This window comes from Crocodylus siamensis, chromosome 3 (assembly GCF_052110815.1).
Source record: "Crocodylus siamensis isolate JL-2025a chromosome 3, ASM5211081v1, whole genome shotgun sequence".
NCBI lineage: Eukaryota > Metazoa > Chordata > Crocodylia > Crocodylidae > Crocodylus > Crocodylus siamensis.
This window is the reverse complement of record NC_143397.1, coordinates 715,429-740,378: the sequence shown is the minus strand read 5'-3', so window position 1 is coordinate 740,378 and position 24,950 is coordinate 715,429. Positions and strand designations below refer to the sequence as shown.

Genomic DNA, 24,950 nt, shown 5'->3' with positions numbered 1-24,950 from the left:
GCTCCCGGCACCGCCTGTGCCCTGGCTGGCACGCGGCTGGCACGGACTCAGCCGCGGGGGAACGAAGCCAAGCTCACAACCTGCTTAGGAGAGAAGAATAAAGCTGCCGGGAAAAGTTTGCTGGGGGGCACAGACGGCAGCTCTGGCCGTGCAGGGAGAGGGCTGGGGGGCGGCTCTGCTAGCTGTGCCCGGGCTGTGGGGCCACCCCAGGCTTTCCTGCTGGCCCCACAGGGCTGGGAAGGAATACGTTCCCCCCCCCGGCTGCTGCAGGAGTCAGGGTTTGCTCAGCAGCGCTGGGTGTTGGCTGCAGCCAGGGCCGGGGATGGGGCTGCGCCGGTGCAACCGCTGCCACCAACCCCGCAGCCTTGCCCCCGCGCTCAGACTCAGACCAGCGCTGCACTGGGGCAGGAAGGGATTTCCCTTCTGCTCAGACTGGTCTGGGCTGGGGGGCTTTGCTTTCCCCTGTAGCGGGGGCACGGCCTGTGCCTTGAGTACACCGAATACCCCTGGCACTGGCAGGACACGACCCACCGTCACCTCCTCGCTTCCTCTGGGGCTGTCGTTGTGCAGCAGGGTTGATGGAGGAACAAGCTGGACACAGGCGGGTCTCGATGGGTTGGATGGGGACCGTGCTGCCGGGAGCTGGGGCTGCACTAGCCGTGACCCCGTAGGGCCCTGCCCGCCGGCCGCGCCGCGATCCTGTGCTTGCAGGAGACGGCTCTGCACATGGCAGGGGTGGGGCAGGGCCGGGTCGAAGGCCCTAGCAAACCACAAATGCTCACAGTTGCACCCAGCAACGCACAGACCCAGCGCAGGGCAGGGCTTACTGGGGCGTGTGTCATGCCAGAGGCAGCTGGAGGGGCTGCCAAGGCAGGCAATGGGATTGGCTGCATCGCTGACCATAGGCACTGCAGTCCATGCCCCATGTGTGCCCAGCACTGCCCAGGCTCCACGCACCCTGCCAGGGGACCACGGCTCCAGGCAGCACGCCACCCCTCACCGTGCCCCTGCCTGCAGGGATGCTGTGCTGCCAGGCCCCGAGCAGCCCCGGGCCAGGGACCTGCAGCACAAGCAGGGACTGTAAGAGAAGAAAGACGCCCCAGGCCCCCCGGCCTCGCAGCGCTGAGCCCCCCTGAGGCAGGCAGGGGCCACGAGCCCACACGAGAGGGAGCCTGGCGGTAGCCTGCATCACCCACCAGGACCCACTGGCCTCGAGTCCTCAACGCCCGTGCACGGGGTCCCTGGGATCGACCCCAGCCCTGCCTGGACCCGCAGCCTCTCCTGCCAGCGGGGCAGGGGGGTGCCTCCAGGCACTGGGCAGCCCAGTCCCCCCCGGCAGCCAGCTCTGGGGTGGAACAGAGCAGCTGTTTCCCCGGGGGTCCCCTACCTGCCCCTCCTGCCCAGGCTCTCACCCCTGGGGAAGCACCATGGTGCAGGCACACTCTGGGACACGCAGGCACGCTGTCTCCACGTCGGGGAGCTGGGTGCACACAGGGGGACCAGGCGCGTGGCCCCACCAAGGGCTGGCCCAGCTCAGACCCGTGCAGCAGCAGGGAGAGATGCTGAGGCGTGGGCCGACGTGGGGCAGCTCCCCGCACGGGCCCTCTCTTCAGTCGCAGCCCGGCGCCAAGCCCGTTCTGCAGCGCTGCAAGTCATGGGCAGCTGCAAAGCCGGCCAGGACCAAGGGGAGGGTGTGAGGCCAGGAGCTGCTGGGGTGACCCAGGCCACGTCAGAGGCACGGGCAATTATATAAGAAACAAGTTAAATGATGTCTAAATGGTTTTTCAGGAATTCACAAGTGATTTTATTCCTTCTGTGAATGTTAGGAAATTTTGTAAAAGTGAGTTTGTATTAACTTTGTGAAACCTCAGGTGCGTTTTTTTAATTGTAGTTTTTCTTAATGTGTTTCATAGTGACAGCTTTTTCTAATAAAATGTTTTTAATATTAAAAAAAAAAAAAAAAAAAAAAGGGGCAGGCCGCAAGGCAGCCAGGGCTGGGGGCTGCTCCAGGGCTCTCCAGGGATTCATCCTTCTGGGCGCCAGCTCCCGGCCTCGCCTGGCTGGGCCCCAGCCGGCAGAAGACGCCGGGAGCGGAGGCGTCTGCTCTGGCAGGCCGCTCAGCTGGGCTGGGAAGCACATTTAATTACCCGGCGCTCGCTGGAACGGCTGCAACCGCCGCCTGGGAGCACTGCTGCCGGCTCCGCGGCCCTTCAGGGCCTGTGATTCATGGGCCTGGAGGCTGCTGCTGGCAGGGCGGCTGGCGCTGGGGCTCTGCGCAGAGCGTGGCCAGGGCAGCACCTGCACCCTCCCTGCCCAGCCCCCGCTCCCTCGTGCTGGGACCTGCCTCCGCGCTGCACGGCGTCCCCACAGGGCGAGAGCCAAGCCGCCCCGAGCCTCCTGCCGCTGGAACCAGCCGCAGCCCCTGCCCCATGGGCCCTGCCTGGGTCGCGGCCCGGGCCCAGAGAGGCACTGACCCCGGTCGCCAGTGCCCTGCGGCCCTGTCCCCTGCCCTGCCCCAACCCCGCCATCCCCCATCAGGGCAAAGCTGGTATCCTCGGTGGCTGCCTGTACTCTGTGGGGGCCATAGTACTCCGTTGCCATGGGGATGTCAATGCTGCAGATGTACCTGGTTGCCATGGGGACCCTGTTGCCATGGGGAGCTGGTTGCTACACTGGAAGCTGCAGGGATGCAGAGGCCGTGTGCCGCACAGGTGCCAGGGCGAGCTGCAGGGATGCCACGGGGAGGCTCTGACGACGCAGCCATGTGGGTCTCGTGGCCCGTGTAGGAAAGGAGCTCCGCCAGCCCTGGCAGTGCTGGCCACATCCCCCTTGATTAAGTGTCCCCATGTTCCTCCTATCCTGCTACAGAAAGCCCTCCCTCCAGGCAGCCGGCTTTCCAGGGCCAGGAGGAAGATGGTGAGAGCCCACAGAGAAGGCCTGGGGCCATACACAGATGCAGCAGCTCTGAGCCCTGCAGCCCCTTGTCCTGCTCACGTGGCTGTGGTAGACCCTGCGGGACCCTGGCAGCAGCCTCCTGCCCATGCACAGGACACGACGGCCACTGACTTTGGTCATGGAGAAACCCAGCACGTGAGAGCTGGTAGCTCGGAGTCACTCGCCCTCGGCTCTGCACCCAGGCACAACCTCCAAGCTGCAAGCAACCGCCTTTCCGCGTGGTCCAGCCACGAGACAGCTTTGCTTCCCAGGGGGCCAAGACCATGCCGCAGCTCATTTCGGCCTGCCATGGGCCAGGCCATGCCTGCCCGGGGAAGGGGGCTAGGGAAGGGGAAACCACCCCCCTGGAAGACACCCCACTCTGTCTTAGCGCCACAACCCACAGGAAATGCACAAGTGACCCCGCCGCCCACCTTGGGACCCAAATGCCCTGGGGGCCTCTCCGGACCAGGTCCTGGTGCCTGTCGTACCGGGCGAGGAGCCAGCTCCCTGCCTACTGTCGCTGTCGATGCAGCAGTGCTGCTGGAACTGGTGGCTTGAGCAGGTGTCAGAGTTTGAGGCGGGGGGCAGACAGCGTGGGCCACAGGTTGTCCAACACAGTATCATTAAAAAAAATGAGAAGCTTTACCAATAGGCCCAGGGCCTCGGACTGGGTCATTCCCTTCAAGGTGGAAGCAAAGGCAAACCAAACAGGAAGGAGCTCCAGACAACCCGCTGGGCTGTGGAACAGGAGCTTCAGGACCAGGAGCAGCTGACAGACAGCAACCTGGCAGCGCAAGGGGCAGCCGAGGGGTGGCACATCCAGGGTATTAGAAAAAAGACAGGGTCAATGAAGATCTTAGAAGGGGCAGGTGGATGGCAATGAGCCAGGAGGTCGAGTGACCCCCGCAGCGCTGCTGGATTGGGAAGGCTCCAAGCGCCACCGGGCACTGCCAGGCAGCTGGTTTTAAGCACTGGGTGGAGCAAGTGCACCTGTGCAGCCCCTGCATGCACCGCTGATGGATGGGGAGGGAGGTGAGGACCCGAGGTGGGCTGTTCCCATCCCCGTGCTCAGAGAGGTCATGCAGCCCCTGATGCCACTGGAGCACAGCTGACCCCAGCCCCGTTGACGTGGCCACTAGCTATGGGGACACCCCAGGCTCCATAAAGCAGCTACTAAGAGCAAAGCAAGGCCCAGTCGCTGTCCTGAGACACCAGGCCCCAGCTCCACCTGGGCCGTGTGGCAGAAAGCCATCTTCATTTCTCCCCAAATTCTCTGCCCTGTGCCTATGTGATTAGATGGGCCAGCACAGAGGAGTCACACCTCAGCCTGTCTCTTCAGGTGACCTGAGCTGGCTGCAGTCCTGGGGGGGGAGAACCTGCTCCCTCTGCCCACAGGACTGGCATCCGCCACCTGGGTGGGGGGCATCTACCTGGGGGGCTGGGATCTGCCCGGTGACAGGTGATGTATTTCAAATTGGTTGGCTGACAGCCAACCGGGGCTGACCTCCACTGGCCCAGGTGAATGAGGTCACGGGGGCTATATAGGTTGGGAGGTGGGGAAGGAGGTGCTCTCTCTCTCTTCGCCCATGAGGGGAAGCAGCAGCAAAGCAGGGGAGACAGAGGAGCCTTGCCATCGGGACCTAGCTCTCTCTCTCACCCCACGACTCCCGAGGGGAAACTGGAGACCTCTGGAAGACGCTTGTGAGTGAGCTACTCGAGATCTGGGTAGATATCTAGCTGGCAGTAACACAGATGCGTGATCAAAAGGCTACCTCAGCCACACTGTTTGCTCTTTAGTATTTCTAAGATATTGCTCAATCCTGCACCCTAGTTCACCCTACCCCTTGTAATCAATAAAGTTCTCCTTTGTGACCGGTGGGGGAGACTTATTGAGGGGTGGGTCTAAATTATGCCTAAGAGACCCCTTAGGTCTGTGGACTAAGGGAGACTTTACTTTTTGCCCCCTTGACTTGGGGAAGTGCCCCAAGTGCCTGTACTGGGTCGAGTACCCATTGGACTATTAGGCCTGTGTTTCCCCGAGGACACAGGGCCGAGACAGTCCCTGCTCGGGGTGGTGGCGGCACGTTACCCCCAGACTAGCGAGTGTGCTCCGGGAGAGGGGTCGGCCGGACGCGAGGCGCCCCCGGGAGGCATTCAGAGCCGGGAAGGCGGTCTGGCGCAGGGAGGTGGGTGGCTTAACGCAGGAGCGCCCCCTACTGGCCGCCACAGGCCATGCCACTGCTCAGAGCCCCAGCGTGCAGCCCACGGGCTCACCGAGGACAGGAGCGACCGACCTGTGCTGACCAGAGGTGCAAGGACATGGGTGCAGCAAGCCAGAACGGGCCAGGGCACATGTGTGCCATGTGGTGCTGCTGACCATGCCACCGTGCTCCAGCATGAATGTGCACATGCCCTGGCACAGCACACGCATATGAACAACCACACGCATGATGCAGCTTGCCCTGCACTGCCAGACTCATGCACCCAGCCAGTCCCCACCCTGGCCCTGGCCAGCTGGTGGGCTCACACACGTGTGACCCTGTCCCCCCATGCTGGTGGTTCCCCCCAGTACTGCAGGGGTTGCAGCCCAGCGGGGATGGGGATGGGGATGGGCTCCCACAACGGCTGCCCCCAGTCCCAGCCACAGTTCTGTACAGCGCCGCCTTGGCGCAAGGGCTGGGCACGGGCTGTGCCAGGCCAGTGTCCAACAAGCTAGCGCTCCTGGGATGCAGGTTGCATCCTACATGGGGGCTGTACTGAAGGTGAACAAATAGGCCCATGTGGGGGCTGCTCTGGTGCCTGCCCTCTTCCCACCTCAGTCTCTTCCCACTCCCCAGTCCCCGTCCTGGATGTCTGTTGGGACAGATCTGGCTTTAATTGGCTCCTAATCCTATTAGGGAGGCTCCCAATGGAGCCGGTAATCGCTTTAGACAGACAGAAATCTCTTTAGGTTGGGGCTCGCCTCTGGGGGAGACGCAGGGTGGGGGGCCAAGCCCAGCGGGACAACCAAGGGCCGGTGGCCGCATGCCCTGCCCTGCCCGGGTCTGGCTCTGCAACAGTGCCTTCCTGGGCGCAGGGGCCGCAGGCTGACATCTCTGCTCTCCACAGGTCTCTTCTCCCCTGTGTCCACATCTCTCCCCACTGCTGCTGCTGGGGCTGGCCCCAAAGGGGATGCTGGGGGATCCCCACTCCTGGGCAGCCCCTGAGCTCACAGACAGGGGGAGAGGCTGGGAAGAGGGGACTGAGGAGCAGTGGGCAATGCCTGTCCCCGTCCCATGTCATGCCTGGGGACTGGGGGGCTCCAGAGGCCTGGCACATGGCTGGGGACACAGAGCCGGGGGCCAGGAGCCCTGTGCCGTCTGCTGGACTGGCTGCCCTGTGAACCATGCCCCACACCACGCTTAGCCGGGGGTGGCAGCAGGTACCTGTGGGGCTGCGTGGTGAAGGGGGAGCACCAGGGTGGCAGTGCCAGGCTGGTCATAGGGGCAATGATGTCTCAGCCCCGCAGGGCCTTGCACAGACCTGCTCCTGCCTGGGGACGGAGCTGCTGGCTGCCAGCAGATGCCAGGATCGGAGCTGCTTTCTACCTGGGGCAGCCGCGGGCCTGGGGCACTGTGCCCAGCATCACCGCAGGGTGCGCGGGCAGTGCCCATACACTTGCCTCCCACCACCCACCTGCTGGGTGCAGCGCGGCCTGAGGCTGGCCTTTGGCTTGGCCAAACCCCACTATCCTGGCCCAGGCCCAGGCCGAGGCCCCGAGCTCTGCTGCAAGGGAAGAGCAACAATCGCTGTGCCCAGAGCCGCCGGCTGCTGGGGGTGGGAGCCCCTTGGGCGTGTTTTCCGAAGCACGAGGCGCTGCTGCCTCCAACCACCTGGGCTCAGCTGCACGGCCCTGGGGGCATAAGGCTCCTCTGCACCTAGGCTGGGGCCTGTGTCGGGAGCCCAGCCTTGTAGGAAGGCTCTGCCCGCCAGGGCTCCTGGGGGACCTCAGGACAGCTCCTGGGTTCTGGCCCTGCCTGGGGCCTTCCCCACTGCCTCAGTTTCCCCAGCCCATTACAAGTGCCGTTGCCTGGAGTGGCAGGGCACAGGCTGGGGGTCCGGAAGCCAAGGGCAGCACCGAAGTGGAGGGGTCTCGGGCAGGCGGTGCTGCAGGCTTTCAGGGGTGGAGAAGGTCCTCCCTGAGTTGGGGAGAGGAGAGGGGACCCTTCTCAAAGCTGCTCTGAAGACCCAGGGCCCAACCATGCACTGCTGAGAAATGCCAGAGGGTCCTGGCTGGGCCAGGGTGGGGCTGTGGAGGGGCCCAGGAGGCACTGGGGGCCCAGGACTCCTGGGTTCAATCCCTATCTCAGCCACTGACCAGCTCCAAGCAGCTGAATGAGCTTCTGTGGTTTCTGTGCCTCAGTTTCCCTGTGGCCCCAGCCCCATTGTGCTGGGGGCTGGGAGCACTGGTTGAGGAGGGGATCCATGTTGGGTGTCAGTGACGGGAGGAGCCCCTGGCCCAGGGTGCTTTGGACGCTGCTGGGGCTGGAGCTGGGGCAGGGCCCAGGCCAGGTCCAAATGCAGCGGAGCTGCCCCCACTCAGCCCCACAGCCTCCTGCAACCAGGCCAAGGAGCCGTTCCCTCCCAGCTCTACCGTACTGCGGGGCAGGGAGCCCCAGCGTGCCAAGCGGGGCTGCACTGGGCTCGGGCACAGCCCACGCTGAAGCCAACACCCCATGTCCCTCGCCCCAATCCCCCCGCCGGGGCATCACCTTGTCTGCGGCCGCCGGCCTGCGGGACCCCACAGCCCGGCTCGCTTCCCTGGCAGGGCTCTGCTCCCCGCATCGCAGCACCCCGGCACTGTAGCCCCTCCTGGGGCCACGTGGCTCCAAGACTCAGCCGGCTGCCTGTGCCCGCTGCCCCTGCGGACTGAGCCGTGCCAATGCCGCCGCACCCAGTTCAATCAGGTTGTAATTGCAATTACATGGGGCCAGGGCCCCAGGGACGGTGCCTGCCACTGGAAAGGTCCCGGTGTCCCGGCGCTGGTGCCTCCACCCGGTGCCAGCCTGCCCCTGCCCCAGGGGCTCCGCAGAGGGCTCGTCCCCAGGCGGCGGGACGCGAGTGCAGGGCCCAGGAGGCAGAGCCCAGTGTCCGTGGCTGTGGCAGAGGGCACGGGCAGTGCTGTGCCTCGTGCCCGCGGCAGTGAGTCTGGTCTGTGCCATGGGGGCAGGCAGGCACCATCAGCTGGCACAGATGCTGTTGATGGAGGCAGCGCCGGGGTCCACCAGCCCCAGCTCCTCCTGCTCATTGACGCAGAGCTGGTATCCGCAACCCTTGCGGCGGGGCAGCGGGGCCAGGCGCCCGTCGGGCTTGGCACGGGGTGGCAGCAGGAAGCCGACACTGCCGGCGATGAGCATGTGCCAGATGCTGTGGATGTAGAAGTAGTTCTCCTCGGTCTCCACGAAGGCGTAGAGCAGCACGGCGGCCGCCGCGATCAGCGCCCCCGGGCACAGGTAGAAGGCCCAGCGCTTCCAGGTGGGCGGGTAGCAGTGGCGCCGGCGGATGCTACGGGCCGTCTGTAGGTGAGAGGGGTGTCACGCACGGGGCACAGGCGTGTGGGGCTGGCAGGAGCGGGGGCACTGCCGGGCACAGACCTGTGCCCCGGGGACCTGTAGGGGCGGGGGGTGCAGGGTGCGGAGCTCCGGTGTCGGAGGCCCCGTGGGGGCTGGGCGCGCGGCCAGCATTGGGGGTAGCTGCAGGCAAATAGGGATGGGGGGATGAGGTGGGGGCCAGGCAAGGGAGGTGGTTCCTGCCCCAGGGCTGATGACCCGCATGGCACCCGCAGCCTTACCCAGGCGATGGCCATGATCCCTAAGGCGAAGAGGCTGGGCCCCAGCAGGTTCCACAGCCCGTGGCGGTCCAGCTGCAGGGCCATGGAGAGCAGCATGGCACCCAGCAAGTACAGCACCTGGCGCCGGAGCAGAGGGCAGGGTAGTGCAGGGAGGGAGCTGCGGACATGTCCCCCTCCTGCCGCCTGGGGATGCCCACGCTGCAGCCCACACCTGCTCCCTGCTCCCCCAAGCCCCTTCCCTCTCCGCCCTGCCAGCTGGGGGGCCAGGGCACAGACCCACATGAAGCAAGCAGGGGGCTGGGGGAGCAAGGAGGTATCTCCTGGCCCAGCACACCGCAGGCTGGGGCAGGGGCAGATCCTGTGCCCAGTGCCAGGCATCCGCCCCCCACCCCCCCCATACCAGCCCCCCACCTGCTTCTAGCACTCACCTGCTTGACAACAGGCTGGAGCCGGGCCATGGCGATGACGGTGACCCAGACGGACATGAGGGAGCCCAGGAAGTCACAGAACTGCAGCACGTCATACTCCATGATGCAGAAGACCACGATGCCCGGCTGGTCACAGGCGTGATAGAACTGGGGGTGGAGCGGGGGGCTGAGCACACCCCACATGCCTGCAGGGATCCCCCCACAGCTCCCACCCCGGGTGTCCCCCATCTCACCGCCAGACATGCTCCCCAGCCCCGGACGCACAGCTCAGCTGGGTGGCTGTGGGTGTGCCTGCCCGGCCGGACAGGGAACGGGGCACCAGCCGGACGGAGTCCCCTGCCCGGAAGCAGTCAGGGAGGACTGCCTGCAGCCCTGTGTGCACCATGGAGCACAGGATGGGGGGAGGTTGGATGGATACACTGGTGCACTTGCCCCCTTCAACTCCTGCTCCTCCCAAAGCTTAAAACCAGCTGTCTGGCAGCGGCCACCACATTTCCAGTCAGGCAGCACCAACTTCCTGGCTCATTGTCAGCCACTGATTCCTCTTAACCTCTTCACTCCACAGGTGCTGTGTGACAGCTGAAATTACGTCTGTGTGATAAAGGTGCTTGCTCAAGGCTCTATAAAGATTAGACCAAGTGTTTTTCTGTATATGTGTAGATATTAAGCTGTATGTTGTTGCTAACAGCCTAATCAAAGTTTAAGATGTAGTCAGGCCTCATATAAAGTAAGGCCTAGTAAATTTAGCAAAGCCTTGAAATAGTCAGGCCCTGTGGCATAGTTAAATTAACCTTATCAAAGGAATGCAAGGCTTGTACTGCTATTGGTCAGTCTAAGGACAGTTGAAGTAAAAGGAATCTGAGTGGTTGCACATTATCAGTACCGTTCAGAAGCTATAAATTGGTTAAACATCCGGAAATTATTCAGAAGGAAGATACTGCTCTGTGAAAAGGATTAGCTAGCTGTTGGCCTGGATCAGCAGGCCCATGGATCTCGAGGAGCCCAAGGACTGAATTGCACGGTCCTTCCCGGTACCCCTCAGACAGAGCTGATCGGAGATGACTGACTTCGCTGAATTTTGTGGAAAGAGAAACTTTTTGTACATCAGGTATAAGAGGGGACTGCTGATATGTTGCTGACACAAACTGTTCTTGTCTGTCATTGTTTGTCTTGTTACTGCGCGTAGCTGAGTTTTTGTTAAGTCAATAAACCTTTCTTACCTTTCTACCCCCACCCATACTCGCAATCCCGAACCCTCCGCAGGCAGTTGGGACAGTGCTGTTGCCCCTCTCTCCTTTCTAATGGCCTGGATGTGCCTCCATCAGGCTGCTCCTTGTTCTGCCAGGCTGCTCTCTGAGCCCTGCAGACTGCCGTGAACCCACTGCAATGAAGTTCTATCTGGTTTTGCTCTCATCTTGCACAGAGCAACCCAGCCTGAGGCCCTGGGTCCATTGGTGATGCTTCTCATTTACTTTTAACTGGAGGAAACTTGATGCTGTGTTGGATGAGCTGGCACCCCGGGCCATCTGCACCCCACCATTTCAAACTCCTAGATCCACCCAAGGGAGGGGACTGCCCCAGCCTGCCCCTCGACCCATCCCACCCGGGGACTCACGGTGGAGAAGAACATGGTGAAGATGTAGACGGAGGCTTCCAGGAGGTAGTGGCTGCGCAGGGCAATGGCCACGGGAGGCACAAACATGAGGTTGCTAAGGCAGAGCAGCAGTGTGGAGAGCAGCTGGAAGCCGTAGGAGAAGGCCTCCGCGTTGTCCGTGCAGCCCCAGCCGTTCCAGCCTGCGGCGACAACCCCATCAGCTGAGCAGGGCCAGTCCCGGGGGCTCAGGGCATGGGCTAGGATAGTGCCCTCCCCAGGGCCAGCGAGGGGGTGGCCCCTTGTCCAGGCTACAGGGCAGCAGGTGGGCCCAGGTGAGCAGGGCCCCTGGTGCTGCATGGGGCAGGGGGCACGGTCTCACCTGCTTTGCACTCGCAGGCGGCGTACAGGTAGTTGTTGGTGCGCAGCAGCTTGCACTGGCCATAGGTGCCACAGTCATTGATGCAGGGCGAGAGGTAGGTGCGCAGGTATACCTCTGCCGTCGCATTGGCACATGGCTCGAGCCTATGGGGACAGGCGTAAGCACAGGCCCCAGTGTGGAGACACGGGCATGTAGGCTTGCACATACATGTGCCCGTAGACTCAGGATGGACCTGTGGCTCACCTCCCTGGGCCCAGCCCCTGCATCTCCCCCACCTTGGCCATGCTGAGATCACCCATCCATCACCTGCCCCGCTAGGCCCCGGCCCCAGCTCTCACAGGATGCCTGAACCACCCCAAGGGCCAAGCCACGGATCCCCCCATCTCCCCCACATTGGGCACCCCAGCCCAGGGCCATGGTGGACACTTACCCACGGTCGGTGGTACAGAGTGAGCGCAGGCTGAGGTACCAGCTCCCGGTCTGGGGGTAGGGGATGCGTAGGCGGCTCAGGTTGGTGGTGGCATTGACGGACAGCAGGAACCCAGCCAAGGACTCTGCAGGGACAGGGAGGGAAAGCGGGGGCTGTGCTGAGCGGGACGGGACCCTGGCCACCCCCCTGCTCCAGCCAGCGCAAACAGGCCCTGGCGTCTGGAGGACCCCACCCAGCACCCCCCACCACCACTACAGACAGCTCTGCCCCCCAGCCAAGTCCCAGCACCCCACGCTGGGAGCCGCGGGCCCACGCCTACCTGTCTCACAGGTGACGGAGCTGTTGTCCCCCGACGTCAGTGGCACCTCGTGGTTCAGGCACCCAAAGACCGTCACGTTCTCACCCCACAGGGAGGACTGGAAAAGGGCCGGGGAGCAAGTCACGGAGCTGGGGATCCAGCCCCAGTGCCCACTACCCCACGCCAGCCCACAGCTCCTGCCTTGCTACCCCACACCCAGTGCCCCCCCAGCCCCACAACCCTGTCCCCCGTGGTCCTGCTGGTGCCCCCGCCCTCCGACCTGCAGCCCCTCTGCTACCCCACCCCAGTGCCCCGTCGTGCTGGTGCTCCTCGCTTCCGACCCGCAGCCTCTTGCTGCCCCACCCCAGCCACGCCGGCACCCCCCACTCCCACCCCGCAGCCGCCAGCTATCCCACCCTGGCTGGGCCAGGTGCCCTGCACCCACACACCACGTTGAGCTTGAGCTCGAGGTTGAGGACACCACCGCTGTCAAGCACGGGCAGGAGGTTGATGACAAAAACAGCAGGGCGCTCGGGTGGCACCGATACATTGGGCCCAAAGAAGATGTAGAAGTGCACCGAAAAGGTGTCCAGTTCGTTGCGCAGCGTAGGCCGGATGGGCCAGCACCGCTCCGCTTCGGGGCCGGGGCCGGGGCCGGGGCCGCGGCGCTGGGTGCCGTTGGCAGTTGCGGGGGGCAGGCCATCGCCCGGCACCAAGCTGGACGTAGAGCCGAAGGACTGTGGCATGTTCATGGCAGCGCCGGGTGGCAGGAAGGGCGCTCGAGCCAGGCTGGGCCGGGAGCAGTCTGCCAGGGAGGGAGCAGCATCGTCAGCCACGGCCCGCCCTGCCCAGCCCCCCCAGGACAGACAGCCCCATGCCCCCTGCCCATCCCACCTGCAGGGAGCCCTGGCCACTGCTCACCACAGCCCCCCATGACAAACCTTCCCCTACGCCTGCCCCAGAAAACGTGCCAGAGCCGACTGTAATGGAGGTGAGCAGCAGGGAGGGGAATGAAGTTGGGGTGGGGCTGAGGACCCTGTTCCCCTGGCACCCCCAGCCCCATGGACACTGAGCCACCCACCTGAATGCAGCCCTGGGGGCCAGCCATGGCCTGCCCCTCTCCCAGAAAGGAAACTGAGGCACGGAGCAACCAGCTGCAGTGGACCTGGGAAGGAACCCAGGAGTCCAAGCTCCTTCACTGCTGGGAGGCAGGAGAATCACCCCCAGCTGCCCGACACGCGCAGGGCGGCAGGCTCCAAGGCTGGGCTGACAGGCAGCTGCACCAGCAGGGCCTCTAGCCAGCCCACGGCTTCCAGCTCCTAATTTCCGGGGGCCTGCCTCCATCCTGACTCCTGTCTCCAGGCCGCCTGGCCTGTGGGGTCCCTGCCCCACTGTGCCCCTGCCCAGCTCCTCACCTGTGACCTGCACAGTGACCTGGAAGGAGATGGTGCCCGGCGTGCCCGGGTGCTTCTCCACCAGCACGTAGTACCACTGCTGCCAGAAGGGCAGGTCCAGCGCCAGCTGGCAGGGTGCCCGCTCCCGGCAGTCCCGCGCTGTGGAGTTGTGCAGCGGCGGTGCCTTGGCCCTCACCCGCAGCCAGAGCGGGCAGCCCTGGGCGCCGCGGTCCGAGGTATGGCACTGCAGCACCTGCACCAGCACCCGCGACGTGTAGCTGGGCACGAAGACCCTGCAGGCACGGCCAGCATCAAGCCGCCGCCTCATCCCCAAGGCAGCTCCCACCCCCCTCAGCTACCCAGGACCCCCCTCCCCAGTGCTGGCACTGGGGCAGCGAGCTCCAGCCTAGGGTCAGCAGGACCCGACTTGGGGTGCTCTGAGGGCAGGGCCGTGGGTCAGGCTGGGGAGGGGGATGGGCACAGGTAGCTGGGGCTGCTGCTGGGTGGGGGGCTCCAGGGTGCCATGTCAACAGACTGGAGCCCCTGCCCAGCCCTGCCCCACTGCACAGGGCTGGGCACGGAGAAGGCAGGGCCCCCGGCCCCAGGCACCGAGAAGAGGACCCTGAATGCAGAACAACCGGGGAGGTCCCCCCGGGACACGGCACACCCCACCCCCAGCAGGAAGCCCCATGCTGGCACCCCCACGCACTTGTAGAGGCTGGAGCGGTTGTGGGGCGCGATGCTCTGGGTGGTGATGTAGCCGGGGTAGAGCACGGCGATGCCCACCAGGCGTTGCACGATGAGCTGAGGCTGGAACAGGTACTGGCACTCCTCGTACAGGCCCTGCGAGCCACCGGGCCGGGCGTCAGGGCAGGCCAGGGCAGCCAGACCCAAGCTGTGCCCCCACTCTGTCGTGGGCAGCCGTGCAGGGCCTTGGCCCGGCCTGCCCAGGGCAAGGGGTCGGGACCCTGGGACTTCCCCGGCACCCGCTCACCTTGACGGAGATCTTGCCATCATCCTTGGGCAGGTGGGCGGCCAGGAACCAGTCGCCAGGCAGCGGGCTGGTGACATTGAAGACGCCGGTCGTCCGGTTGGGTAGCGTCCAGGTGAGAGTCAGGGCGAAGGAGCCAGGCACGGCCGTGTCCTGGGGGAAGTGGGTGTGGAGGGGGTTGATGACGGGAGGAGCCCCTGAGCGGAAGTACCTGCAGGCAGAGGTCCATGAGAGACGGCATGGGAAGGAGCAGGGCAGGGGGACAGGGCCAGTTCCCTGGCAGCTGCACTGGGAAGGCAAGCACTGGCTCTGCCACTGACTCCCTCTGTGGCCCTGGTCAAGTCACTTCACCTCTCCAGCAGCAGCATAGGACGAGCAGCTGCCTGCTGCATGGGTCCCTGATCGGGGAGACAGGCCAAGCACTGCAGGGCTGAGGGTCACCAGCTCCGCGAGCAAACCCAGGCAGGGCATGCGGCAGGGACCCGCTATGTGCAGGGCCCACCGACCCCATGAGAGCGGTGCTCAGGGCAGACACAGCAGGGCCAAGCCAGGAGGCAGGAGCCGGAGACACAGGACCGGGCCCTGCCCAGCCCTGGCACTCACACGGTGACGCTGCGGTCCGGGCACTGGTCCCCGAAGGTGCCGCCCTGCTCCTTGAAGGTGATGAGGTTCCAGACGGCGATGACGGTGTCCTCGGGGATGTGAAAGTGGAAGAGCTCGATGCTGGCGAAGGAGCGGAAGGGGCTGAGCTTGCGCGGCGTGCGGGTGAAGTAGTCGGTCACGAAGAGCCCGTCTGCGGGGGGGCCAAAAGGGTGTGAGCCAGAGGGTGGGGGCCTGACCACTCCTGCATGGGCCATCGACCCTTGGGCCTGCTGTGGAGGGAGGGACTGGGTGACTCACCCTGTCCCGAACAGGGGCCTTGTCCCTTCAGCTGAGCCCGGGGTCTCCTGAGTCCCGCGGGCAGGGGGTGCCAGCCCAATGCGGGGAACGCAGTGTCTCCTCCCTTCCCTGGCAGCGCTCAGACCCAGGCTGGCTGCCCTTGCCCCAGCACTGCGCAGGGGTGTGGGCCTGGGATCTGATGCTAATTTGGCCTCATCTGGATACTGCCTGCAGGTCTGGGCTCCGCATTTTGTAAAGGAGGTGGAGAAACCAGAGAGGGTCCAGAGGCAGCAGCAAAGATGCTCAAGGGCTTGGAAGTCAAGTCATACGAGAGGCTGAAGGAGCTGGACATGTTCAGCTTGCAGAAAACGGGCTTAAGAGGGGACCTGACAGCAGTCTGCAAACACCTGAAGGGCTGCCATGCCGGAGAGGAAAAGCAGCTTTTCGCTCCTGCTGCAGCGAGGAGGAGGCAGACCAACGGCTAGAAGTTACAAAGCCGGCTTAAATTGGATATGGGGAAAAACTTCTTCCCTGTCAGAGCAGGGGGCAAGGGAATGGGGAAGGGTGGGCTCTGCAGCCCCGGGGGGGCCTGTGGCAGGTGTGATCTAGGAGGAGCAGGGCCTGCTAGACGCTCCCCCTCCCACCACACATGTGCATCGGCACAGAGGCCACGAATGTTGCTCTGCAGCCGGGGCAGGGCTGTCGGGGGGCACCGTGCTCGGGGCTGTCGGGGGGCACCGTGCTCAGCAGCGGGAGAAGGAAGCGGAGCTCGCAGCGGCTTGGGCGGGGAAGGTCATAAGGAGCCCGGAGAAGTGCATGGGGGGGAGCACAGCGGCAGCTCTGGCCGTGCAGGGAGGGGGCTGAGGGTGGCTCTGCTTGCTGTGCCCAGGCTGCCTGGTGCGTGGCTGCCGCAGGCTCTGGGGCTTTGCAGGTGTCCACGAGGGGTGGGAAGGGATTTCCCTGCCTCCTGTTGCTACACATCAGGTGGGTTTTCTTCCTCAACATCAGGGTGCTGGCTGTGGGGCTGTGCCAATGCTCCTGAGGGACCCACCCCACAGGGTCCTGGCTGGAGGGTCTTGCCCCCATGCTCAGGCTTAGACCAACACTGCACTGGGGCAAGAAGGGAATTCTCCCCTGCTTAGACTGGTCCAGACTGGGGGATTTTGGCTTCTTCTGCAGTGAGGGCACAGCCTCGGCCTGGGCCTGGGCCTGGGCCTGGGCCTGGGCTCTCTCACGTGCATGTAACCCTCCTGGCAGCAGCAGGACCCTCCAACCTTCGTCCCCGGGTCTCCCTGGGGCAGGCTTGGCGGCTCTCATGTTTTTGAGCCACGGGCCTGGGTGCCAGGCAGCAAGGTTGATCGCATAGCGTCAGGAACTGGCCAGACCAGGACGTGTTTGGCGTGCTTCGGACGGAGACGATCCTGCTCGGAGCAGGGGTTGGGCTATCTGGAGGGTTCCCCCCCGCCCCGCTCTCCCCTGGGTCTGTGGAGGTCTTCCCTACTCTGCTTCCCTGGGCAGGTTGCTGCTGCTCCCCCCACAACAGGGAGTGCATACCTGGGATCAGGGGACCAGCACTAAAACTGCCCATGCTCCATGGGGCCATCCTAGGGGCGATTTACAGATAAATACAGACCCTCTTCTGCTCTGAAGCAGAGACCTCTGAGCTGCAGCTGAGCAGCCCCCACCTCTGCCACCCCATGGAGTCACCCCGTCCTCCTCCCCGCTGCACACGGGACCACACCTGGGGGTCACCCTGCCCCCACCCGCTCAGCCTGAGCCCAGCCCTCCGCATGCACCAGCCCCTTCCCTGGAGGCAGGGGGGAGCTGGGGCTCTGCGGGGTCACGGCTCCATTCGGTGTCTCTGAGAACAAGAATGAGCCTGTCACAAGCGATCATCGGAGTCAAGTGGATGGGCCACGGCATCCAGACACACGGAAGCCAGCGCACAGCATGGGCTGCAGCCACCAGCCCCGTCTCCACCAAGCCACAGAGAGGGGCCTGCCCTGGCAAAGGAGACGTGGGCTGTGTGTCCTGGCCCACTCCCTGCAGCACGACGTAGCTGCATCCACCTCTCCCCCGGGTGGCCCTGGGGGTGCACTCACCCCCAACCTTGGCAGCTGCAAGGGGTGCCCAGGGGGGTCTGGCACACACGGCGTTGCCCCAGGCCCACCATGGAGGCTGGAGACCACGGGCAGCTCATGCTCTGTCTCAGCTCCCTTGCTTCTGGCTCTTTGCAGGCACTCAGAGGAAGGCAGGGTGGGTGCTGGGCCAAGCTGAGCACCACCCGTCCCTGCGATGCATGCCAGCAGCAGCAAATGCCTCCTCCGGTGCACTAAGCCTCTTCTTGCCATGCTTCCCTATGCCAGCTCACAGGAGAGCAGCACAGAGATGCGCGTGTTGGGTCCCCAGAGCCAGCAAGCAAGAGATGCATTAATTATAGCCTTTCCCTGAAAGCCTGCAGGCGACAGCAAAGGCAGGCCCAGGAGGCACTGCCCATGGGCTGTGGCAGGGAGCACACAGGGCTGGAGGGGGCTGCCAGCTAGGCTCCTGCTCAGCAGACCTCTCCCCCCAGGGGCCAGGTGCACAGAGCGAGGGCTCCACGAAGAGCCCACCACGCACCGCTCGTGTGCATGCCACCATGCATGTGCATGCACACATGTTCACACGTGTCTGTGCGTGTGTGTGTGTAGGCACAGCCATCTGTAGCCTGACATGTGTCTGTTCCTTTGCTTGTAACAAAGGCAGCAGCCCCCACCGTGCTCACTGTAAATCAACGGCAGAGCTGTCAGCCTCAGACATAAAATACTTGCTTCAGTGCAAGGGAGCAGCAGCATCTCCCTCCCCCCAACCAAGCCTCCCCCCCTGGCAATGAGCTCACTGTTCTCGCCAAAAGCCATCAATTCTGCATTAATTAAATGCCCCGGGATGGTGGTGACAGTATCTACATGCCTACCCTTAGCCTGGGGCAACAGGCCAGGGGGAGAGGAAGAACCAGCCAGCCCCTCGGACAGCGGGGGCAGGGGGAAGCCTGGCACGGGAAGGGTGGGGGTGCAGGGAGCACCCAGTGGGGCCAGGAGTTGGGCAGCACCACGGGGTCCCTGGGGACCCCACCGCCATGTCATGGGCCTAATTGAGCTCTGGGATGGAGGTGGCCCAGACACAAAGGGAGCTGCTGCGCTGGGCAGGGGTGTGGGCCGGGAGGCCTGGGGGCCCGGGGGCTGGGACCGGCTGTGGGGCTGAGGGCCCCGTGGCGGGTGGTTGGGGCGCTGGGAGCGGGAGGAGGACGCGGGGCTGGCGTGCAGGGTGGTGGGAATGGCCCGCCTGCCTGCCGCGGCCACGGCAGCTGCCCGGGCAGGGGTGGGGCGGGGGCAGGGGCAGCGGGGCGTGGGGCGGGGGCAGCGGGGCGGGCCGCCAGCACCGCGGACAGCGGCCCCGGCGCGGGCCGCACCAGGGCTAGGACCGCCCCCCCCACGGGGTCCTGGGGATCGCCCCCAGATCAGTGCCCCCACCCACGGGCAGCACCAGGGCTAGGACCCCCGCAACCCGTGGGATCAGCATTAGGGCCCGCATCCCCGACCCGTGGGGCACGGGTGGGAGCGAGAGCGCCAGAGCCAGCACCCCCCGCCCACGGGACACGGGTGCGACTCGAACCGGGGCCGCCTCTACCCCGCACGGGGCCCTCGGGATCGCTGGCTACCAGGACCGGTGCTCCCACCCACGGGGCACGGGTGGGAGCAGAGCCCGGGCCGCCCCCCACAACACAGGAGCCGGCGATCAGCACCAGGGCCAGCGCCCCCGCCCACGGGACACGAGGGGGTGCCCAGCACCGGCTCCCCCCCCCCCCGCGGGACCCGGCGATCAGCACCAGGGCCAGCGCCCCCGCCCACGGGACACGAGGGGGTGCCCAGCACCAGCTCCCCCCCCCGCGGGACCCGGCGATCAGCACCAGGGCCAGCGCCCCCGCGCACGGCGCACGGGTGGGAGCCACGCCAGGGCCCCGCGTGGGGCCCGCACTCACCGGCCAGGGGCCCCGCACCGAGCAGCAGCAGCAGCGGCAGCAGCGGGGCCGGGGCCGGTCGCGGCCCGTGGGCGCCCCCCGGCCGGGCCATGCCGATCCCGGCCTCACCGGGGAGCGCTGCGCCGCGGCCCCCGCGCGCCGTGACGTCAGGAGGAGCGGCCCCGATCCCGAGACCGCCCCCGCGCGCCCATTGGCCCCGCGCCTGCCACGCACGGCCGGCCCCGCCCCGACGCCCGGCTGGGGGGGCGCGTGGGGCGGGGGCAGCAGGTGCAGGGGGCGGGAGTCAAAAGAAGGGGCAGGTGCGGGGGGGCCGGGGCCGACCCCCCCGCGGCACGCCCCCGCCAGCGGGACACGGTCCGCCCGGCTGCCCCGGCCGTGACCTCACCGGGCTCCCCACCAGGGGCCGCCTGACGTCACCTCGCTTCCCGGCCGCGGCCGTGACGTGAGCGCCCCCAGGACCCGCGGCCGGAGCCCCGGAGCAGGCGCCGCGGGGCACGGCGCGGGGGCGGCAGCGGCCGGCGGGACGGGGCCGTGCTCCTGGCGGGGGCTGCCCGCGCCCGCCAGCGTCGGGCCCTGCACCCCCCGGGGCGGCCCGCGGCTCTGCCGAGCGCGTCCTCGGGCCCGGCCCGCCCCTCGGGGTGTCCGCCCGCCACCCACGGGCGAGTCAGGGCGCGCGCGGTGCTCCACCGGCAGCGCCGTGCACCCACCGCCTCTGCCCGGCACAGCTGCGGCGCAGGGGCAGCGCCGGGGGCGTCACGGCTCAGGCCAGGGCTCGGCGGGCAGGGTGCTGCGAGCACGGAGGAGCCTCGGGGCCCTGGCCAGGCCCGCCCGCTGCGGCCTGGCGCTGGTGCCCGTCCCGGCGCCGCCCGTTATGCCGGAGATTTAGGTTGGTGTTTACCCGGGAGCTCGGGGGTCGGATTTGCAGGCCCAGGGCCGGGCCCCGTGCTCCCAGCCTGGGGCCGTGCGGGGCGGTGGGCCCGGGGGCCTGTGCGGGACGAGGCGGCGGCTGCGCCCCTGCTCCAGGCCCGGGCTGCAGGGAGCCGGGACAGCACGGAGCCGGATGGGGGTTAGCTCGGGCCCGACGCCGCGGGCCAGGCCTCGGCGCTGCAGTGAGAGGACCCGACCCGACCAGGGCAAGGGCAGCGCCGGGCGCCGGGGCAGGCAGGCGAACGGCCCCAGCTGCCCCACCACACGGCCCGGCGCCGCTGCCCGCTGCCGAAGGCTGCCCCGCGGGCCGGGGGCTCTGGCCAGCCCCAGGTGCGGCTCCGCATCCCCGCTCCTGGTCTCTTGCCGGGGGCTCCTGAGGGCCGGAGCAGCCAGCCCCCTGCTCCGGGCTGCTGGGCCCCGTGCTCAGACCCCCCCCCCCACTGGGGGTGCATCGGGGATGCCTCCCTGTCTCCGGCATCCCCTGCTCCATGCACCTGATACCACCCAGCCCGCCCCCCGCGACGACCTGGGTGGAAATGAGCCCCTTGCCCCCAGTGTCCACATGACACACTGCAGCGGGCGGGGAAACGGAGTCACGCCAGAGCTCTCACGCCCTGCCAGCCCTGGCTCGGCCCTCGAGGGGTTAAAGGCTGCCGTGGCATTGTCCCCGTTGCTATGGGGAATGCCCCTTCCTTCCTGTTGCCACGGGAACTGGTCCTTCCTGCCCCGGCCTCCCAGCATCTCCTGCGGGAGGATCCCCGGCCCCGCCCGAGGTAGGGGTGCGCCGCGCTCCCCCCACCCCACCTCCCTCCCCAGTCCTGCCTGGTGTCTCCCCCAGTGCCCCTCACCGCCGGCCCCCCAGCCACCCCCCCCGCCCTGTCCTGACGGGGCCCCCCACCCACCCCCGGCCCTGACTCCGCGTGTCCGGACAGCGCTGGGCATGGAGGGCCAGCAGCCTGGCCTGGGGGGCAAGGACCCCAGCGGGGCATCCCCCCCGCCAGGAGAAGAGCCACACGGGGCACCCCCGCTGCTGGCCGAGGACCCCGCGGGGGCGGCAGCAGCCGAGGCGGCGCCGGGGCCGGCCCCGGGGCCGGAGGTGGAGGACGAGGAGGGCGAGGGCGAGGTGGTAGAGGTGAACCACCAGCACACGCAGACCAAGCGCAAGGCGAAGGCCAAGCAGGGAGCGGCGGGTACGGTGCGGGGACCCCGACCGGCCGGGGCCGGGGCCGGGGCCGGGGCTCTGCACTGGCGGGGCTGGGAGGGGAGCGGGGCAGGGGCTGCGGGCTGCGGGCGAGGGGCACTGGCAGGGCTGGGGGCGAGGGGGGACCCCAGCAGGGCGGGTGCAACGAGCCTGGTCTCGTAGCCAGCCCTGCTGCGAGAGCCGGCCCCTTCCTCCCCTGCCCGGGGGTCTGCACCGCAGTCCTGCGGGCTCCCAGCTCGGGTGCTGCCCGGGCACTGGCCAGCACCTGGCTGCGGTGGTCGCCCCCACCTCCCTGCCGGGGCTCAGCAGTTGGCACCTTCGTCCCAAAAGCTGCGCAGCCCCCCAGTCTCCGCGACGCAGCCGGCGGCCCAGGACAGCCTCCAGCGGGCGCGCAGGGCCCCGGGGACGGTCCCGGGGTCTCAGCACCGGCAGCCCCAGGCCCCAGGGGCAGCCGTTGGGCTGGTCGCGGGCGAGGGGCCGTGGCGGGGTGGGAGGGCATGCTCAGCGCCCCCCGCACCCAGGCTACACGCTGCGAGCGGTGGTGCCAGCCGAGAAGGCGGAGCTGGTGTCGGTGGCCAAGGCCATGCACCGCGAGCGCTTCGGCCGCACCGTGCAGGAGCTCTTCAGCCTGGAGCGCGAGGCTGCCCTCAAGGCCATCCAGACAGGTAGGGCCTGGGCGAGCGGGGAGGGGGCCGCCCCGGGGCGGGGGCCGGGGCCGGGCCGGCTCACGCCCCCGCGCCCCGCAGGCCTGTACGTCGGGTGGCGCTGCCCCGAGTACCTGTGGGACTGCTTCCGCGTGGGCGACCGCTCCAAGTGCTTCTGCGGGCACCTGCTGCAGGAGCACCAGGTCTACGCCGGTGGGTAGCGGGGCACCCGCCCCTGGCCCTCCCGCTGGCAGCGCCGGGGCCCGGGAGGGCTCGGCCGGGGCTGAGGGCCCTGCTGCGCCCGCAGAGACGCGGGTGCTGGTGCCCTGCGCCGTGCCCGGCTGCAAGTGCCAGGCCTTCGCCTTCGTGCCGGCCCGGCCCGAGGACGTGGGCGAGTTCTGGCTGAGGAGGAGGACCGGCTTCAACGCGGCGGCCTGGCGCGCCACGTGCCGCTGCAAGCACACCCACGAGCAGCACGCGCCGCGCGGCAGCCGCGCCTGCCACGCCAGAGGTGAGGGCGCGCCCGGGCGCGTGTGGGCGGGGTGCACGCGCGTGGGCACGTGCACGCGGGGGCCGTGGAGCTGCCCTGCGCCAGGCCCCGCGGCTCTCGAAGGCAGACGGGGGGGGGGGGGGCGCGCTGGGGCCCTGCACCCCCCCACCCGCGCCCCCCGCCCAGGCTGCGGCTGCGCGAGCTTCGAGTCCGGCTTCCTGTGCGCGGCCTGCGACCGGCGCTGGGAGGAGCACGAGACCTTCTTCGAGTCGGCCGCGGCGCGGCGGCAGGGCGGGCGGCCGCACGGTAGGCGCGGGGCCGGGGGCGCTCCGGGCCCGCCCCGCGGCGCTGCGGCTCCTCACCGCCCCTCCCGCGCCCCCAGGAGAGGCCTACCTGCCCTTCGCGGAGATGCCCGCGCTCCGCGACGCCGTGCTGACGGGCCGCGAGAGCGACAGCTCCGCCTACGACGCCCTGCGCGGGGGGCTGCCCGCCCCGTCCGGCTCCCGCCCTCCGCCCCTGGCCCCCGCGGGAGCCCGGAGCCCCGCGGAGCCGGGCGGCCCCGGGCCGGCGTGGGGCGCCCACCAATAAAGGGGTGCAGCCGGCGCCCGTGGCCTGGGGCGGGGGCTGCACAGGGCGGGCGACTCCTGCGCTTCCTTTCGCCTGGGCTGCAGGGGCTGGGACAGTCACGGCGGGGGCGGCGGCCCGGGCGGGCTCGGCCCTTCCCTGGTGCCCCCCGGGGCCGCGGGAACCGGACTGGAGCAGCTCTGCCGCGGCCGGGGGCTGCGAGTGGGGTGCTGACGCTGCCAAGGGGGGGGCCTCCGTGCCCCGCGCGGGAGGCTGGGAGGGCCCGGCCCGCCTCTCCTCCCTGCTCCCCACTGGAGGGGAGTGGGCCAAGGGCGGACGTGGGCTGGCCACGGCGGGCTCAGGGCCCTTTGCCCCGGGGCCCCCCTGCGTGCCCCCTGCCCACCCAGCAGTGCGAGGCACAACTCGGGCAGGGGACACGCGGCCAGCTTGGGGTCCCCGGGGCAAAGGCAGCAAGGCAGAGAGCCCCAGGTCTGCAGCAGGCAGCCCACATCTGCCCCACGCAGAAATCCAGCCATCACATGCCCCACCCGTGCCTCCCCTTGGGGGTGCACACAGCAGTGGGGAGCTGCCCCCCACCCGTTGCTCTGTCCTGCTCCCTGCCATGGTCACGGGTCCTTCACCACCCTGGCTGGGCAGCACCGCCACTCCTGCCCCACTGCCTCCCTCCCTCCCCGGGGGGGCCTCAGACTGCCCCCCCACACACACACTGATGCGAAGACAGCTGCTCCGCACCCCGCCCGGCCCTGCTCGGGGTCAGGTGCATGCGTGCAGCCGTGCACACGCACACCCGGCACCCCCGCATCTCGCTCCCGGCAGCCCCGCGCAAGCTCGAAGTCTGCGGCCCGCAAGCGTAAACCCCTATGTCCCACGGGAACCAGGCACGCGGGGGCCCCGACGCGCAGAGGCCCCTGGGCCCGGGCCCCACCAGTCCACGCGTTAATCCACCTAGCCTCTCCTGGCCCCGGGTCTCTGGCTTTCGCCACGCGCCCCAGCTCGGGGAGCTGCCTCAGGCTGCGCGCCTGGAGGCGAGATGCCGCGCGCAGCGTGCTCCGCCGGGGCAGGCGCTAGCCCCGGCCTGAGAGGAGCAGTGCTCAGGAGGGCACGGGGTGTTAACCCCGCCGAAACCCACCAGTCTCCGTCACTGCCAAGGTCTGAGAGCAGCTCTCCGGCCTGCTGGACGCAGGGCTAGATCCCATCCGAACAGGCCATCGCAGTGCCCTGGGCGGTCACCGCGACGGCCCCGAGGGCAGGCAGGGTCTGCTGGGGGTCTCCTGCTGGCACCGTCCTGGAGCGCCGGGGCCCCGCGAGGCACCAGGCGCGGGCCCCCGGGCGGCGGCGCACACGCCAGATCCACGGGCCCGCCGGCCTCGGGCTGCGGAAGCTGCGTGCAGCGAGGGCTGGGACGCGCCGGCAGGCTTTGCGTGTGCTGCGCGACTTGGCACGTGTCGGCCGGCAGCAGGTTGCCCCGGCACGGCTCAGGGGCGCAATGGCAGGCGCTGCTAGGAGCAGAAATGCACGCCCAGCGCGCGGGGGAAGCCGGCCGGCTGCGACTGACAGGAACGAGAAGCTGTGAAGTAAAGGAAACAGATAAGGGAAGCTGAAGCCCCGGGAGGAAGCCGCAGTTCATGAGAAAGGTGCCGGGGGACCTGCACCAGGACCCGGGGGCTTGTGCCTATAAATCCCCACCCGGCATGCGGCGCCAGGACTCACGAGCTGGGCCTGCCGGCAGCAGGGGCCGAGTCGGGGTCGGGGTGCGCGCAGACGGGACTCACCCGGGCGCCTGCCGGGACAGACGGACGAGGCGACCCCGAGGAGGCCACGGAGAGGTGCCGCACGGCCCGGCACGTGCCCGCGGGTCCACCACGGCGGGCTGCACCCGCCCGCGGGGCTGCGCCGGGGGAGCAGCGTGCGTGCGGCGGCGCTGA

General features: G+C 67.8%; 2 protein-coding genes across 3 annotated transcripts; one reads left to right on the top strand and one right to left on the bottom strand.

Annotated features, from left to right (window-relative positions):
- Positions 1 to 1,996: 1,996 nt before the first annotated feature.
- Positions 1,997 to 24,243, bottom strand: TMEM8B (transmembrane protein 8B). Of its 2 annotated transcripts, none has more exons than XM_090037463.1 (13): positions 24,155 to 24,243; positions 14,885 to 15,074; positions 14,285 to 14,492; positions 14,000 to 14,133; positions 13,312 to 13,583; positions 12,346 to 12,701; positions 11,918 to 12,014; positions 11,599 to 11,722; positions 11,169 to 11,311; positions 10,811 to 10,989; positions 9,196 to 9,342; positions 8,768 to 8,884; positions 1,997 to 8,492 (listed from the first exon to the last, which is right to left on the bottom strand). In XM_090037463.1, exons 1-13 carry the CDS (start codon positions 24,219 to 24,221, stop codon positions 8,157 to 8,159), a joined length of 2,370 nt encoding a protein of 789 aa, XP_089893589.1. In that variant the 5' UTR covers positions 24,222 to 24,243; the 3' UTR covers positions 1,997 to 8,156. The 2 variants fall into 2 exon arrangements, with proteins under 2 accessions (XP_089893589.1, XP_089893588.1); XM_090037462.1 differs by lacking the exon at positions 24,155 to 24,243 and adding an exon at positions 19,179 to 19,329.
- On the top strand, positions 19,531 to 23,149 carry FAM221B (family with sequence similarity 221 member B). Its single transcript, XM_090037460.1, has 6 exons — positions 19,531 to 20,878; positions 21,038 to 21,295; positions 21,828 to 22,163; positions 22,258 to 22,461; positions 22,627 to 22,746; positions 22,823 to 23,149. The coding sequence occupies exons 1-6, from the start codon at positions 20,239 to 20,241 to the stop codon at positions 23,026 to 23,028; spliced, it is 1,764 nt and encodes a 587-aa protein (XP_089893586.1). The 5' UTR covers positions 19,531 to 20,238; the 3' UTR covers positions 23,029 to 23,149.
- Positions 24,244 to 24,950: the final 707 nt, after the last annotated feature.

Coding starts and splice junctions, on each gene's coding strand:
- FAM221B (XM_090037460.1), top strand. CDS start 20,239: ATGGGGGTTAGCTCGGGCCCGACGCCGCGGGCCAGGCCTCGGCGCTGC. Junction 21,296..21,827: donor GGCCAAGCAGGGAGCGGCGG/GTACGGTGCGGG, acceptor CCCCGCACCCAG/GCTACACGCTGCGAGCGGTG. Junction 22,164..22,257: donor GGAGCACCAGGTCTACGCCG/GTGGGTAGCGGG, acceptor CTGCGCCCGCAG/AGACGCGGGTGCTGGTGCCC.
- TMEM8B (XM_090037462.1), bottom strand. CDS start 19,269: ATGGCCCGGCCGGGGGGCGCCCACGGGCCGCGACCGGCCCCGGCCCCG. Junction 14,493..14,884: donor CCGGACCGCAGCGTCACCGT/GTGAGTGCCAGG, acceptor CTCTGCCTGCAG/GTACTTCCGCTCAGGGGCTC. Junction 9,343..10,810: donor TCACCATGTTCTTCTCCACC/GTGAGTCCCCGG, acceptor CTCCACCCCCAG/TTCTATCACGCCTGTGACCA.